Raw genomic sequence first — 17,951 nt, 5'->3', positions numbered from 1 at the left:
TGTGTAGGTAAAACTACCCCATTGTACCTAACTATATCTATTTGCTCAACAAGACACTTGGGGTGCACTAACCTGAAGTGTTGGCCCGACAATGCCGGTGATGCTCAAGGAAATAACCTTCCACACAGTGGCACTGGTGATGTCCCACACGATCTTCACACAGCTGGTCACAGACACCCCACATCTGACAGTCATCAAAATCTGTCAAGTGAATAAGCACATTTATAAAAAACACTTGGTATAAAATTCATGTCATAATTAAGAAGCTGCAAGTTTGTCCTCTCTGTTTGCTTTATATCTATTTGCAAAACTATAGCATGAGGAAAGCGAGTTTGCATGGTTTTCCACAGTGCTTCAGTTTTGTATTTCTGGATAACAAAAAACCTGTGTTTCCTGCCCAAGGACCTACCTGCAATTCTGCCTCTTATGAAAAAATACTAACCAAAAAAAAAAATCTAAGCCACACCTGCCAGGAGAAAAGGAAAAATCATTTGAAGGGATGTCATTGTCTACTTTCCACAATACAGAATATGTCTGTGAAGTATTTTTCCTGCAAAAGATCTCTATTCTTGGCACACACAAAGACTTGGCTGGATTTAAGCCTACTCTGAAGGTGAGCTCTACCTTTAATTTAGTGCAGTGCTTAAGCCTTTAAGTCCTACTTGAAGGCAGTGTTTATTAGCTCAGATTTAGTACCACACTAACAGGTATCCGATTTACAATTAAAAGCAGTCTGTGCACCAGAACCAGCAAGAAAAAGTTCCTTTTAGCATGCAAAATGCCATATAGGTAGAGTACTGGATCTGGAATTATACAGTACTGACTGTCAGCCATTCCTTCATGACAAGTTTTGCTCTGGTCACAAATATATGCCTAGATTTCAGCAAACCAAAATACATAGACTCAGATTTACAAGCCAGAATCTGATAACTAGGTTTACAGGGCAGTCAAAAAAGCAACAAAAGACTCACTGAGACTGCACCAGGTTTGGGAATATGTCCTTCACATATTTCCCACAAAAGCATGAAAAAATGGAAGAAATTTCATGCCTTATTTCTCTGCCTCTACAAAGAGCAACCATTCTGCCATTGCAGCTTATACAGCCTTAGGCCACCCAGTATTCTCAAAAATATAAAAATCTCATTAGAGACGGAGCATCTGAAATACTTTTAATGGCACAAACACCATAGCTTGGGTTGAAAACTCATAACAGATATTTACCCCTTTTCTTTTATTAGGCAGTGCTAACTTTCACGATTCTGAGGTTACTCAATTGCCAGCTACTGAGATAAATAATTTGTGCTATCAAGTTACAGTAGCTTTACAGTTACCCTTGCATTCTTGTAAATATTCTTCTTTTTCATGTAAATTATGTATATACTGAAATCCCACAGAAGACACAACCTTTCCATAATGCAAATATAAAACACCCATTTTATTTTCAAGTGTAATGTTCTGCTTTCTGCATATACAGCCACTTTCCGAAAGGAACAATCAATTCAACATCATTGACTGTTTTTCCAGGCATGCAACACATATTACTGAGGCAGAAACAAACTCTCTCTACGTAAACACTTAAAGATCAGTAAAAACTCTTGATAATAAGCCATCCATCCAACAGTACATATTTTTAAACCTAATCATGCTGTCACTATGTCTTTAGGTCAAAGTGAAAGACATCTCTGTGGTTGCTTTCTGTGCCACTATGCTGCCATTGTGCTACTAAAATTTTCATACATTTGCTGACTCCTGAGCTTTTCTCTTTATCAGTACAACCACACAATTTGAACTAACTTGCCTTCCTGGAATCCCAACTTTCCCAGTTGTGAGAAGGTACTGGATATCTGTAGTCCCTGGGCTTTACTCACCAATGCAAGTACGACTGTCATTGCTGCTTATGGTGTATCCTGCTGGGCAGTAGCACATCCCTCCTGAGGGAGAGGAATGGCAGCGGTACTGGCAGCTCAGCGCAGCGCAGCGCGACACGTCTGAAAGGCAAACACAATAGCTCACAAACACTCCTATTGCACAGGAACAGAATCATTTCTGCCTTATCGAGTTACAAAGCTGAAGTCTTTTCTATGATGGGCCTTCAATTTCAAGTACAGCTTCTTAAAACTAATCTGCAGAGAAAATTATGTACAAAGTTCCACAAAATCTCATACATTTACATACATGCAAGCAAGGGCATGGAACATGGAAGAGAAGGTACTGTTTTTAAAGGTTTTTGGAACAGAGTTAAAGAATAAGCAGCAATTTTATATGAACCACCAATGGTAAGTGCTGTGTAAAAAAGGTGACCAGAGGAAGCCATCTGTAATGCCCCAGAACTTTCCATGGTTCCACAAGACCTACTTATGAGCAATACATCCTTGAGCTCCACCCATTGGTACATAACCTCATCATTTACTCTTCTATGTGAAAAGATCCTAGCATGTTATACTAAGAAGGATATGTATATCATTCCAATGTATTAGAATATACTGTTTGCATTGCGTTCATGGACAAATGATTCTTTATCCTCTAGTTCTCCCTCTCTCTCATTTTTCCTTCACTAATTTTACTAGTATTCAATAAACAATTCAGGGGCAAGCGAGTAATGATTGTACAACACTTGAATTATGATTGCGAAACACTTGATAAAAAAGGAGGTGAGAGTCAGCATTTTCCTTTTCCTCAAATTCTTCTATTAAATGCCTTGCTTTTCAGCTTGTATCTGCTATAACTACCAAACCACTCATAAAAGCAAGAGGTGCTTTTTTTACAATAAAGTTTCATTTCCTCTTATTTTTTCTGCCCTCCTATTCCAAAAGGCACGATTTTGTTAATAGGAATTTTTATCTTCCTAAAATGAAAATACACTGGTCTTTGTCCTCAGAGGAATTTGATATTTGTAAGACTAGAACTATGTCCAACATAAAAACGCAGTGTACCACTAACTGGAGAAACAGACATCCCAGGTAATAAGTTTTTTTTTTAAATCCTAATCTTTAAAGTGAATTAGTCAAAGCTTAGGATATACTGATTCAATGCTGTGTTCTGATCAGCACAAATCATTGCTTCTTACACAAAGGGACAAACAGATATTTAAACAAAGAAGGCATGTAGCACACCCTTCCCTGACTTCACAACCATATTTTAGGGTATGGAGAGCAAGTTAAAATCCTTATTTGTGAAATTTCATGTAAAAACTTTAAAAAAAAAAAATGGTCTCTTTGCAACATATATGCCTCTTCCGGATCATCCAGTCAAAACAGTGCCACTGAAAATAGTGAGCTTCCAAAATTTCAGTATTGTTTAGGAGACAAAAGGCAAATGTAAAAAGATGTCAATGCTGATGTTCCTGCTATTCTGTGTATGTTTTTCATTCTAATACATACTGCAGTGTCTGCCTGCAGTGATGTTCGTTTCATCTTCTCCTTCAGGGCAGTCTGCAGCTCCATCACACACTTTCCCAATTGGAATGCAATGCCCTGATCCAGGGCAGGCCCACTCTCCTGGGTAGCATTCATGGTGACCACTTTCTATGGAAAAGAAAAACAAGAATAATGAAAAGTATATTTCAAATACAAAAATTTCTTCTCCAACAGCTTCCCAAGGCACCTCTATCCTTCAATATCCAGTTTCCGTTTCTTGCACACAGCTGGGAAAGACTGTAAAAGAAACATTGTTTACACTTACTTGTCATGCTTACTTTTACATTCCAACTACAATGCCAATGATATTTGGGTAGACAACATATGAATCTCTTTAGTTTTCTGTTTTGTTAGAAACAGTAACACCATTTAGCTTTAAACTAACCAGTACATTGGAAAGGGAACTATAGTTTTGTGCTTTCCAAACTTGTAAATGCTATCTGGATAACGAGAATCATGTTCATCAGAGAAAAGGCCAATGAAAAAGAAATCTCATTCACACTTTCATTCATTAAAGCTTCTGTTTCTCACATGACAAATCTTGTCAGGATCTGAGTAAATTTCATTTTTAATCAATGGGGTTTGGTTATTAGAAGCCTCGTGTCTCTTAACAGATGATCTGAAAAATCTTCACAGGCAGAAGAACCAAAACAAAATATAAAAGAGAATATATTATATATATATATATATATATATATATATACATATATATATATATATATATATATATATATTGTTATATGCTAAACTTAAATATATAAAAGAAAAATATATATATATCGCTGTATGATCATACTCGGTACCACAATAATTCTCACACACAACAACAAAAATATTGCCGAAGTTAAAAAAAGAAATAAAAATGAAGGTGGAATTCTAAGGATTTCAAGGAAATGAAAAGTATTTAGAACATCTTGACTGGTCCAAATTTTATAGATGCAGATTTGTGTCATCTTCCTCTGAAAATACCATTAGAAGTTAGCAATAGTATTTACCACATCCTCTTTCATCTTCATTGTCTTCACAATCATCATCTCCATCACAAATCCAGCTCTGATGAATGCAACGGCCACTCGGGCAAGTGAAGAAGTTGCCTCTGCAAGTTGCATAAGCTACAGAAAGAAACATAAGAAAATCTAATTGCTCTAAGCAGCTAAAAGGTTAAAAACAACAATATTGTCTCATATACAATCATTTATTACTTAAAACTTAAAACATTTAGGCAGTTCCATATTCTGTATGTATTGCAAACACTGCTGGTTTCTTCTCATTTAGGTATGAATTTCCTTTGGTTCATGCTGAAATTAAGAGGATGAGAACATAAGTGGAACTATATGTATTAAGAACCAGACTGTCACTCAGTCCAGAAATTCAAATGGTAATGACATAGCCAGGAACATAGGAGCAAAGACAAAGTCTGTCAAACTAGCACTGCAATTTTCATCTTTCTGTACAGAAGAGTATTTGTAGAACTGTGATTAGCTTTTGATGGCTGTACAGTCAAGCAATCTGCTTCCTGCTATCTACTTGAATCAGGTCTTAGTAAAACAGTTGGAGAAAGTGGGGGAAAAAAAAGAAACATCATACTGCAAGAGTTTTCATCACTCCTATCTCCACAGTCATCATCATGGTCACAGACGAAGGCTTGCGGGATGCACTCTCCATTAGCACACTGGAACTGCGTACTGGTACATCCACGAGCTGAAAAAGATTTTAGCACAGAAACACAAAATCTGTTTAACTCCAAAAGAAGGTCTATGAAGTAAATTTGTTTGGGATCACTCTACACAGGGGACTTACTGCAATTAGCTTCATCAGAAGAATCTCTACAATCAACTTTGCCGTCACATCGCTGGCTTGCATTAAAGCATGCTCCATTTGCACATGATAACTGTTCACATCTTGGGTAGTCTAAAATAAAAAAATCCTTTCTATTAGCATGAAGTTAGACTATAATGAGTCATATCCACCTAGTGTCAACAGAATATCTTGGTTTAGAGGAAAAAGGGAATACAAAACTCCAGGACTACATAACTAGTAGTCCTATACTAGTAATCCATTTATACAGTATACTGTCTTCTCCAACAGATATTAAAGCATATCCTCTAGATGGTTGCTATAAAAACTTGCAAGCAGCAAGAGAAAAATCAAAGGTCTTCCCACAGTCCAAAAAGATCTGTAACCCAAACAGTTTACAATATGATAGAAAGAAATGGAACATAAAAGGAGAGCAAACAGTGAAAATTTGTTTTATTTCTTTATACATCAGTATTACAGTATCCCAATCTTAATAAAAGTATTTAGATAGCAAAGGATTTCCTGAAATTTACAGTTCCTATGTCCTCCTCTTGAGTTCTCAAACTCAGAGACCTCAGGTTTTAATGGTTTTGTACCAATTAAGCCAAGGATAATTATATTTCCAGGTTCCATGAACAATGTTAGAACCGTTGCTTTTTATTACTTGCTTCCCCTTTCATGAAAGAAAAGAGATTCTGCAGAAATAATGGCTTTTTAGGTTTTGGATATTCTACTTATATAGATGACCTATATGCAAATGCAAGGGATTGTTTCAATGTTTCAAATTAAAACAAATTCTGACAACACTTATTCCTACAAGCAGTCAGTGAGTTCAGTGGAAGTATCCAACAAATTAGGCATATGCACATGCTAGAGTTGAGAAGGAGAATATGAACTCATAGTTTATCTTGTTGCTATGTAGACAAAACTTATATTTTTCAGTCAAATGGCAAGTAAGAGAGCAAAGAAATGGTAATTTTAGAAATCAAATTTCTTGAACCTTTGTCTCTATATACAAGATAAATGAATTCGAGACACAGAAGAGCCAAAAATCATTTTTCATCTCTTAGATTTTCAGTTTGAATTCTTATGCCATCTTACTTTTCTAAGAGTTAATAAAGCAGATAGAGAAGGCTCTCACTTAGGCACATTTTCATTCATATTTGATTGGATTCCTTGGAATCCAAAACAAGGGTTATAAAATTGCTTCAAGCAGATATAAAGAAACCTGCAATTTTTCCAGACAGTGGCAAACTGCTTTGCTTGCTTCTTCTGTTCCGTGTATTATCACATTCCCATGAAACTTCAATTACCTATGGAATAGGCTTATATGATTTTAACTGTTAAACGTTAAAATGAGAGGATAATTAGGTGTGTTCATGTCCACTACAGGTTCAGCCAGACTATCTCCCCAGCTGATTCCTTTACAGTTCGTTTGCTTTCACTGCAGTTAATGTAAGGTGGCAACTTGCACGTAGGAACAGTGCGTGCCTGGGCCAAGAACAGGAGTTACAGATTAGCAGGGTTCCAGCTACTGCATTGCTGCCTGTGGCCTTCTAGGGACAGTTCCCAGTCTTCCATTCTCAGTCTGACAATGCCAACATGCTCTCTAAGCATTCTTTGGTCCCACTTCTCAACCAGACAGTCACCTTTCCAATACATCATTTTCTTGCCTCAGTTAGGCTCAGATAAAACTGATAATGCTTTGGAAATAATGAGTTTGAACTGTTACTTCTGCCAACAGAAAGGACTAAAAAAAGGCCTGACCTGGGGCCAAGTTTTAAGCTCCCCATGGAATTAATGCTTTTTCCCTGTCTGAAAGCAGAGAAGGCATCACAGGGAGGAACCATGAGGAGTTCTATGAGGCCAGCAGAACCAGCTATGGCAGGACACTGTATTATAGGGCAGATGGAAGAAAAGGAGGAGTACAAGGTATTTTCTACGAAGTAGAAAAGCTTCCATGGGATTTATAATGGATAGTTTTGTAATTTTCCTCACTTTTCTTCACATCCCACAGAAATACCTCCAGTGATGTTCCAAACTGTTTCCAATGGACTGATGTCAAGGAAATAAACAACTGAACCCATTGCCTTGCACTGCCTATTTCTTCAAGAATGCCCAGGCAGACTAAGAATCTAGCCAGTAATAAGATTTTTCTCAAGCTTATATTAAACTCCCTTACAAGAAGGAAAACTTTGTCAAAGTCTTCTCTCCAGCAGCAGGTCTGGAAATGCCCTCAGCCTAGCAAAATCTTTATTATATTATAAAGTCTAGTGTATTGTATAAACACAATCACTATAAAAAGATACCAAGAAGAGCCAAGATACTCTGGAAGTAAAGATGTTTTGAAGATACTTCAAAGTATTCATTCTGACCGAATTGGTGTTTTACTAGAATATGAACAAATGCTTTTTTTCTCTTATTCTCTTTTCAAAACTGGTGTACAGATTCTTTATTTTAATTCTTTGAAAAGCCTGACAGAGATTAATATATTTTTAAACTCTGTACAGGTAATCTCATTTCCAATCCCTTGTCAAAAGACCAAGGTTAGTAAGTTATAGTTCTGATCACACACTGATCACTGATCTGAAAGATATTTTTCACTGCATTTTGCACTGCAGATTGTACTCTTTGTACCTTATAGCATATTATTTTATTAAATTGGTTTTAATTATTTGGGGCATTAAGAACTAAGCTTCATTAAAATTGCCAAAGCTGTGAGCTGCACCAAAGGCTGTAGCCAATGCACTGCATGGTTCAGGAGCATCTGTGCCATCAGGACAGCTCCTCAGTACCTGGGTTAGTTTTATATAAGGAGAAGTAGAAAAGGAAAAGAAGCAAGGAAGAAATACTGGCTTCTGTGAGGGCTCAATGCTGAGAGAATGAAGGAAGCCAAAATAGAACTTCATAACAATACTAGGATATCTGAAAACAAAGAAATGGCTGTCCTTGCAATTGTAAAAACCCCAGGACATAAACTCCCTTTCTTTCTCTCCAAAATTTAGAAGACAGGAGCCATGAGCTTAGTTCTTCTAGCCCTATCACCAAACGGGGACTTGTTAAAAGGAAAAGAAGAATCTGAACCTTGGCAGCAAGAGGGGAGGAATGGGACTAATTCCCTTAACAGAATGACCTGTACAATCCAGCTTAATGAAAAGCTCTCCAGCAAATGAAGTTGAAAAGTGAGTATCACAACATTTTAAATTTAAAGTGGAAAGGTCTTGCATCAGTCACTGCATTTGGAGCTTGCAAAACAAACATTTCTTAGCTTTTATTTTAATTTTTATTTAAACTAAGAATTCTCTATACACACCTCATCCAAGATCAGTGCATTTGAGTATAAAATCCCACAGCCAAGCAAGAACTGATAACACGCAGAGAAATTGATCCTACTGTCTCTGTTGTAGGGAGCCTATGGAAAAAGTGTCAGTGCTCTGGGACTGACTTGAAGGGGTTGCATTCCAGGCAATGGAACTTTATTTTCTTTCTACATTGGTGACAAATGGACCAGAAAGAGCGAAAAGGAAGGATTAGGTTCTGAGTTAAAAGGACAACAAGGTAGGTAGTTTGCACCTAAGGAGGTCTGGGATTACAGCTGTACAAGAAAGTGAAAGGGGACAATGTGAACACAACATTAAGAGAAAAGTCAAGGGACAGAAAAAAAATATAAACACTTTTTTATTTCACCTTGTTTTGAATGGTCAATGGCCTCCAAAATAAACACTGTTTCCTTTACCTTCGCCTCCCAAAAACCTGCAGCTAACTTTCCAGAAAACTAAAAAGAAGAAATGTAGTCATGACAATTCCTAGAAGATAATATGAGCTTGGTGAAAACAAGGGGAATGTTTTTCACCCATGTTCATTGCAATGCTCTGGAAGAAAGGGAGCTCTTCTTTCTCTCCCCTCCCCTCAGGCTTTTTTAACCAAAATACTTCTACACAATCTGTCTCCCTGATGCATGCCAACACTTCTTTTGCAAAACATAAATAACTGGCAACCACCAGCACAAATGACAGATGAAGCACCTTGCTCCTTGTAACTGTTTTGAGGCAACACTTGTGAACATATTTAATGGCATCTTTCAATGGACACATGGAAGATGTTTGAAACCTATGTCACAGGGATTGCTAACCTGCATAATTTTGCACTCTGCCTAACACTTCTGTTCTGCAAGCTGGAAATAAATCCATACAAAAACAGCAACAGGAAATAGTTGCAACTAGTATTTGATTCAGCACAAGCTGATTTCTCTCATAGTCAGCAGTGCAAGCTACTATAACCCTAACCCATGTTACAAGCAGTAGAAATAAAAGGGAAAAAAAAAAGCAATTTCCTACTAACAAGTGTCTTTTATTGCAACATGTAAAAACATTTTACAAAAAAAAGTTAATTAAAACTCTTTGGTTCACTGCCATGAGTCACCACCTCACCGTGCTCAAAGCACTGCCCAGACAGCTCACAGCCTACCAGAGACACCAGGAGGGAGACTTAGTCCAAGCCCAAGAGTCCTCTGAGCTGCATGATGCCAGGCAGTGCTCATAGCAGAGATGCTTTCAGAGCTGGCAGACAGACCAGACCCTCATTCCTGGCCTTAATTCCTGATTTTGATCCCTGAGACTCTAGTCTTCGGCTGTTTGCCTTAGATTGCTCGAGTTTTGCTGCTTCCCTGTCCCAAACTCTTCCTGGCAGAGATATTTCCTTCAGCCTGAACTTCTCCCTCATCCTATAGCTGCTAGATGTAATTTGTCCAACACCCAGAATATTAGTCTCTGACTATGGCCTTTTTCTTCTTTCTTGGACTACATCCCTTACGATCTCCTCAGTTCTTGATCTCTGTTCACTTTCACCCTGGTCTCTGCAAATTAATCCCAGAGCTGGCTGCCCACTTCCTGACCACAGCAGCTATTTAGCATAGCAAACAAGAGGCAGGAATTCACAGGTTAGGCAGCTGACCTATGGCAGCAGCTCAACATCAAAATTAGAGTCAAAAATCCAGTGTATCTTGGAAAACACTCAGCCCACTAGCTTTGAACAACATGTCTTTAAAGCACTGTCCCTTTCTCCCTCACAGCCTCAGTGCAGTGCTCAGCTACCAGAGCAGTATCCAGAAAGGTTGTTCTGTCACAGCAAAGCAAAATAGACACGGCTGGGATTTTCATTTCTCAACTATGAAGCTGAGGTGGGAGAGAGAATTCTATTTTAACAGAAAGAAATAAAGTACTGCCTGCCTACTCCCAAAAAGTGCTTGATACCCCAAATAAACTGCCATTTCATTCTGTTTCTAAAGTTTTAAAATTAAAGCATTTGCTAGCTGCTGACTATTCAAAAAGCTAGAAAACAGCCTGATATGTGTATTCAAAAAAACCCAAAAGCCATAATTTTATGAAATCAAAACAGCTTCAGTGCACTAATTGTATGACCTGTAGCTGAAGCATTTGTTCTGATGTTTATCTTAGTCTCTGCATGGGCAGATTTCCCTTGCTGTTAATCCCATTAGCAATAAAATGGACTAAGGCTCTGAATTCCTTTGTTCTGGCTTTTTACATGTTTAATTGCAGACTTACTTTAGATTGGTGACATTTTACATTTGACTACTTTCTTATATAATTTATGTAGGAATAATGTCATTTATTCAGGAATAAAACTATATCTTCTTTACAATCTAAATCTGCTTTCTGACAGATGAGTGCAAAGCATAAGTAAAGAGACCCAAGTTTCCATTTTGTTATGCTCCATGAAACACCAGAATCAATTATAAATAGCTTTATTCTTCTGTTGCTCATGGATGTTTCAATTTCATTAAAGAAAGCTTTTAGTTCAAATTAAACAAGGGGAATTTAGTGACAAAGAAAAAGGCCAAAATAGCACTATTCCTCTCACATTTGTTTATATCAGATAATGTGGAAAAGGAAATACATTAAACACTGGGGAAAATGAACAATCAAAGCAAGTATTAGAATCTGCTCCAAAACTAATATGCTAGTACACTAATCTGTACTATACAGTTAATCATAAAATCCCAAATTTGTAGATTTTATGGCTTCTGTTGAAAGTTCCAGGCTTTGCAAAGACAAAAAGGGAATAAAATTAAGCAGCCTTCCTCAAGAGTCTTGTCATTACATTCTTCTTGGATCCTCTTGCCTTCAGCACTGTCGCATTTCTTTAAACTAGTCTAACTGCTTTCAAGGTTCCAAGTCACAGTCATTCTTCTGTCTCAGAGGGACTGTCAGCACATATTCTAATAAACCAGAGTGGAGGCTGTTGAATGACAGGAGGCAGTCCCTCTCCTTTGGGCTAATATGCTGCCCCCACAACAGTCATGGGGCCCATTTGCTGACGCAGCAATGACTGCCTTTCCCCCGCAGCAGTGGAGTGCTACTGTTAATGTATCTAGAGGGCCCTTTCCTAACTGCCTTTTTAATTTACCTAGCTGAGAATGTGTAACATGAAATAAAATGTGTACTTCAATTTTCAAACACCACAGCAGCTTCTAGTTTGAAAAAAGACTTCTAAGTATCATCCTTAGGACTCCGTTCCCAGACTGACACAGATTTTCTGCATTATAACAATCACACCATGGCACCTGGCTGTTCCACACTGTACTCAATGACTACTCACAGGTATCTCAGAGATGCTCAGCAGTTCCAGTCCTCTAATTCACAGATAATACATTTTTAAAACAGATATCTTTTCTTCAGGATTTTTTTCATGTGTAACAGATTTACCAAATTAAGTTTTCAACTTAATTTCTTACTCTAAACTTTAAGAGAAAAAAATGCCAGTCTACAGAAGATATTCTTCCAGCAATGAGATGGGATACTTTGGATCTTGGCTTTTAGCCATTTGTATTGGTGACCAGAAGTGACTGTGGATCTATCACATGAAAAATTCCAAGCTGGACGACTTGGCAACATTTTATTCCAGAATATCATATAGCTCTAAATACCTATTCATTCTACACAGGGACAATTTCAGCCATTTGTGAGTTAAGGATAAACCACATTAGCAGTCAGATGACCATATAGTCTTCCTTTACACAGCATAGGCATATGCCCTTTTTTCCCCCAAGTATAGCATTAACAAAATTTAATTTCATGCTTCCTTGTCCATCCATTACCACCCCAGCCTCTTCCCCCACCTCCTGCCCTGGGCTGGTCCTAAGTGGAGTTTCCAGTTATGTCTGTTTCCCAAAGGCACACTACATTTGAACAGCTGGAATAGCAGCTGAGATGTTAGAAATCACTCAAGATGTGTGAAGCCTTTCCTTAAGACTAACAGTGAACAGACACGTCTGTTACACACTGTTGGGGAGGTATTAGACAAAAGCATTCCTGAAAAACATGGCCTCTATTCTGCGGCCAGCTTTCCTTTCCAGCAATATTCAACCTAGGCCAGAATTTAGGGAGACTGTCACTCAACTCTAGGGAAGTTAGAGTGAAAAAAACTACTTGTCCATCTGTATTTTGGTGATGGATAATATAAACAACTCGTCTGAGTACAATATGACTAAATCATCTCCACAAGAAGCTGCAGTCTAGAATAAAATGCTTTTGAAGAGATCAAATCTCCTCAAATAAGTCATTTGGAGTCAAATTTTGCTTTTCTGTACAGGCTATAACTACTACTGATTTTAAAAGTATGCAAAAATAACTTGGAAAACTTCAGCAAAGTTAGCTCCGAGTGTCTCAAAGCCATAAGACCACTAAACATGGTTGCCTTTTTACAGTGCAATATTAATTATCTTTCAGACAATGAGAAACAATATGACCTGATCCTGTGCTGACAGCTTGCACTTGAGTTCTGTGGTAACAGATCTGTATCAGAACATCAGCTCTAATTCACAGAAGAATCTGAAAAGAAACTCTTGTAACAAAAAGCATATTGTGGTCATCCTGTCTATCAACAAGCCCTTTAATCTTACAAATGTATTAAAAAGCCCCAGAGAGATGAGATGAAAGCAGATCTCGTGCTAGGGGTGAGCACTCACGGCAGCCTCTCTCATCCGTCCCGTCGGAGCAGTCCTGCACGCGGTCGCACCGGTACGCGCCCGGCACGCACTGGCCATCGGAGCACGTGAACTGCTGACTCGAGCACGTCCTCCCCGCTGCAACAAACAGGCACATGTCAGTCCTTCCTGGCAAACAGGGCTTCTTATCAGGAAAAATATTCTCCTTCCTCTTTACCTACTTCATCTTTCTCATAAATATCGGTATAGCACTTTCTCCTCCTGTATCTTGGTTTACTCAAGAGGATTAAAGAACACTTGACAAGCACACACCACAGCATAGCTCTGGAGGGCTCCTGCAGTCTGCAAGGTCACTGCTTTTCTCCACTGAAGAATTGACCTAGGTTAAAAGTACCTCCCTATAATTATTTTGCCTAAAACATTAAATTATCAATTCTCACTGATTTAAAGTTTTCTATAATTGTATTTACTGGGTCAAAATCTGTCAGTAGGTCCAAGCTATCAGTCAACTGGAATGTCACAATGTAAACACAGCAGTGTTGGAGGTAAGGCACTGCCTTCTAGTACAGCCAGGGCCTCAGCAGTCAGGAATAGTTTGCATATGTAACTAATGGAGGATTGAGAATGATTATGTCTCTTCTCTTGACAGCTGTCAGGAAAAAGCAATCACATAAAACTGTTCACTTCTACTTTGATTCCACTACAGCTGAATTACACTTCCAGTTCTTAGACAAACTAACACGAATCTGTGAAGATACAGCTGAAGGACAGGCTTACTACTGACTTTCTCTTCCCTCTGCCCCTGCACATTTGTTTCTTTCAAACTCATGTTGTTTCTCAACATCATTCCAGTCTATACATTGGCATCTTGTTATCTGCTGCTCTGCAGGGGTTTTCTCTGTTGCCTTCTGTCAGCAGAGTTCCTAAAATAAGATCAGCTACTGGGATACTAGTGTCATGAGGAAAAACAAGAGAATGACAGTGAAGTAAAACAAATTTCTGCATTTATGACTTCCAGAGCTGTCAGACAGTTTTCCCAAGAAAAAGTTTTAATATTTCAAGGAGAAAAATCTCCTCTAGCTTTCCCAAACACTGAGATAAAAAGTTCCTTTAGAACAACAAGGACAAATCCCAGGAGATGACTCAAAAATGGCAGCAGCACAGTGCCACTGTGCAGATACTGACACTCATGATTAACCAGTACATGGTGAACAATGTTACAGTGACCCAGTTCCAAGGTCAAACTCAGAGCTTTTGCTCATTTTGCATTTTCTATCTACAGATTCTTTAGTTAAAACATAACCAGCAGTTGTGCTGACTCCTTCTCAGAGGAAGAGGGAAGCAAAAGGGAGTTATCTATCATTAAAAAATTTCCATCCTCAGTGGATTAAGATGGAATCAAGATACAAAAGCAAAAAGCAAGTCTGTGAGCAAAATCCTTCCAAAATAAACATCTTAACCTCCCCAGGGGTTGGTGAGTAGGTCCAGAGCTGTTTAGTTCAAAGAAGTTATCAAAAAATTATACACACAATCAAAATGAAAATAAATTAATCTTATCTTCGTCACTTAGAGTAAGTTCTAATACTAGAAATGGCAGAAAAACCATCCTTCAGAACACTACATTTGTTCTCTTGTCTTATGCAATAATGCAGAGAATGTAGTTTGGTGCAGTAATCAGCTCAATTCACTGTTCACCACTTTGGCATGTACTTATAGCCCTTCAAATGCTTAGTCATGAAATTCTAAGCCATAGCAACATATTTTATTTGTCTATCAATACTAAGAAAAGAGCAAAGCCTATGGCTGTGGCAGTTAGGCTGTTAAACTATTTTCTTGATCTAAACTGTACAGAGAACACTAAACACTTAACTTGAAAACAGCAATTCAGACATGAATAATACACTGTTTAGCACACTTCAAGTGAAATACTAATCAGAATTATGTTCTAAGTTTAAGCTGTCCAAATGATAATGAAAGACTAGACTCTCATCAGACACCAAGACCATAGATATTTCTCCTCTCTGAGTGTGAGAAAGAATGGCTCTGTTATTTCTAAATAATAATGTTACTAATAGCATTGCTAAAACTAATGCAGTTTTAGCAATGGCCAATGTAGCAAACTGGCCAATGTTTGCTGATTATTGATAATTCATCCTGTTTTATATACAAATATATTTCAAAGTCATCTAAAAACAATTAAATTTTGTTATAGATAGTTCTGAGATGCCACTGTGAATTTTGCTAGCCAATGGATAGAGCACATAAAGAAATATTTGTATTTCACCAATTTTTTAATGGTGAAAATTACTAAACTTTTTATTAAGTATAAAACTAGTATACATTTTATATTTTTTCTCTTTTTAACTAAAAGAAGCATGAGTAATTTTCAGATTTCAAGACCTGGAGATATCTTTTTAGACATACTTTCTGTATTTGATCTACTTCAGATTACTTTATTTCTAGAAATACCTCAGAGAGGCTTCTGTACTTACAGAGGGCTTGTTTCTCTATATTGTCAATATACTGCCAGTAAATTACGTTATTTCACAAAGCTGGTATAACACTGGAAGTTAAAATACTCACGACATTGTTGGTGTTCATCTGAGCCATCTTCACAATCCTCCTCATCATCACAAACCCATGACTGTGGAATACATTCCCCATCAGTGTGACACTGAAATTGATTTCCTTCACAGGTAGGTTGTGCTAGCATAAGCAATGAAAAAAATTGTCATTTCACAGACATCTGTGAAAGCACTTTCAAAGATAATAATGTAAGGGAAAAGAAGGTCTAAGATTCAAGTGTCAATGAATTGTAACTTCCATGAAACACTTGACACATTTAACAGATCAAAGAAAATGGACGGACCAGAGAGGTGAAAGTGGACCAGCAAAAGGATGCTCAAAGGCAAAATTCAGCTCAGTAAACTCCTCTATAGACTCTTCAGCCTTATATCCTCTCCTGGAGACACAAGCTCCTCTAGAAGGAGACCCCAAAAAGGCAGAGCCCTTTTTTTCACTGTTGTATAGTTCACAGTAGCTTCCCCAATCTCACAGGAGGTCGGTTCAAGCGCTCTCACCCCACCTCTGTTGCTTTATCCCTGTAAGAACATGATCTCCCAAGACAAGCTCACAATTCTTCCCTGTGAATTCATGAGGGAAAAGTGAGGGTCATATCAGAACAAGCTGAATCCTGTTGTTCCAGCTCCATTCTGTACTCTTCAAATAGACAAACAACAGGGAACCATCAAAGAGAAAGATCAAAATAAGTGTTTGAAACTATGTCACAGCTCACTCCATCCCTAGTTAATACTCCAGGAAGAATCTCTAGTACAACACAGTCCAGTAAACAGGACTCTGGTCTTGATCATCTCTGTTCTCGGGATTATGTTTTTGCAGAAATACAAGGTCAACTTTGTGCTCATGGGATGATATGCAAGCGCAACTATCAATTTAACCAAAGCACGAGGGAGAAAATTAAAGCAATTTGTTGATTTAGAGTTGAAAAGTACAACATGGGTCAAGCAGCAAAAAAATAACAGGGTAAAAAGAATAGATATGAATTAGTCTCACTTCCTACCAGCTGAAGCGCAAAAATTGGCCTAATCTGTAAGTGGACTGATAATTGCACCAACCCACAAGACTCAAAGAACTAGAAAAGGTAAAATACCAGCAAATTCCCAAAAACGGACCGTGGAGGGCAATTCTTAATTTTCACAACTTTTCCATTCAGAGAATCCATTTTCTCCATTTGAGAGAATCTTTGTGCGTGGACATTACAGTCCATATGAATAAAATTGTAGTCTGTGAGCTGCTGACACAGCACAATCAACTGTAGACAATTAAGCATGACTCTATTTTGGGCACAGTAGGTACAGTTAGTTGTCCAGAGTCTGAAAAATCCAGATTTTGAGCACAAGTGATGCTGGTGGTAGCTGTATATACATCCAATATTCAGGATTACTACAGTAACAAAATACAGTTCATTTCTACATCTACTTAGAACGTTAGTTATAATATGAAACTGCATTATTGGGCAGTCAGATTTTTAAGAAAAGGTTAAAGTCATGTTAGAAGCTGAGCACTACTTGATTTTCTGTGTACCAAAGCCAAACGAGCTCATGGAATATGACTCAAATAGATTCTGGAGTATCTCATGACAACTCCCAATTCAATATTCACTCTTGTGCCATAGGTACAGTTGAGCCCACTGCAATCTCCCAGTTTCTAGGATTCCAAAGGAGCTGCTCTGCATGGTGTCACTTACGGCAGCCAGCTTCATCTGTGTCATCCGAGCAGTCTCTGGCCCCATCACACCTCCAGTCCGCGGGGATGCAGCGACCGTCGCCGCAGCGGAACTGCCCCCGCTCACATCCTGCGCCAAAACAGCGAACACACAGCTCAGCACGACAGCCACATAAACACTCACCAAGACACTCATCAAGAACTCTGCTTTATCCACTGCCTTGCAGCATGGAGACTGAATGATGATATGAAAAATAACAGAAAACATACTACAAAAATATTTAAATATATATATGAGTTCTACATACCCAGTCACACAAACAAACAAAAAAAAGCAAAGAATCATCTTCAACTATTACAGAAATCTCAAATTAAACTGCTAGAAAATTCCAACAATTTTAGCGTTTGTATATTATACAAACAAAACCAAAATAGTTATAAAAAAGGAAAAAATAACCCAAACAAGTCTCAGAGTACATACACTACAGAAACCTATTTAGCAGGAATGTATCAATTTTAAATTCCCA

The 17,951-nt window shown here is 38.0% G+C and overlaps 1 protein-coding gene across 1 annotated transcript in view; it reads right to left on the bottom strand.

The window, feature by feature from the left end:
- The window catches only part of LRP2 (LDL receptor related protein 2), a 110,705-nt gene that overhangs the window by 77,984 nt on the left and 14,770 nt on the right, over window positions 1–17,951 (bottom strand). The window contains exons 2-10 of the mRNA XM_074548547.1: window positions 17,447–17,554; window positions 15,763–15,885; window positions 13,201–13,317; window positions 5,217–5,327; window positions 5,004–5,117; window positions 4,412–4,528; window positions 3,381–3,524; window positions 1,869–1,988; window positions 73–201 (exon numbers count right to left, since the gene is read on the bottom strand). Of these exons, the coding sequence (XP_074404648.1) occupies window positions 73–201; window positions 1,869–1,988; window positions 3,381–3,524; window positions 4,412–4,528; window positions 5,004–5,117; window positions 5,217–5,327; window positions 13,201–13,317; window positions 15,763–15,885; window positions 17,447–17,554 (1,083 nt within the window). The remainder of the gene's footprint in view (window positions 1–72; window positions 202–1,868; window positions 1,989–3,380; window positions 3,525–4,411; window positions 4,529–5,003; window positions 5,118–5,216; window positions 5,328–13,200; window positions 13,318–15,762; window positions 15,886–17,446; window positions 17,555–17,951) is intronic.

This window comes from Zonotrichia albicollis, chromosome 10, assembly GCF_047830755.1.
Source record: "Zonotrichia albicollis isolate bZonAlb1 chromosome 10, bZonAlb1.hap1, whole genome shotgun sequence".
Taxonomy (NCBI): Eukaryota; Metazoa; Chordata; class Aves; order Passeriformes; family Passerellidae; genus Zonotrichia; species Zonotrichia albicollis.
This window is presented reverse-complemented; position numbering and strand designations above follow the sequence as displayed.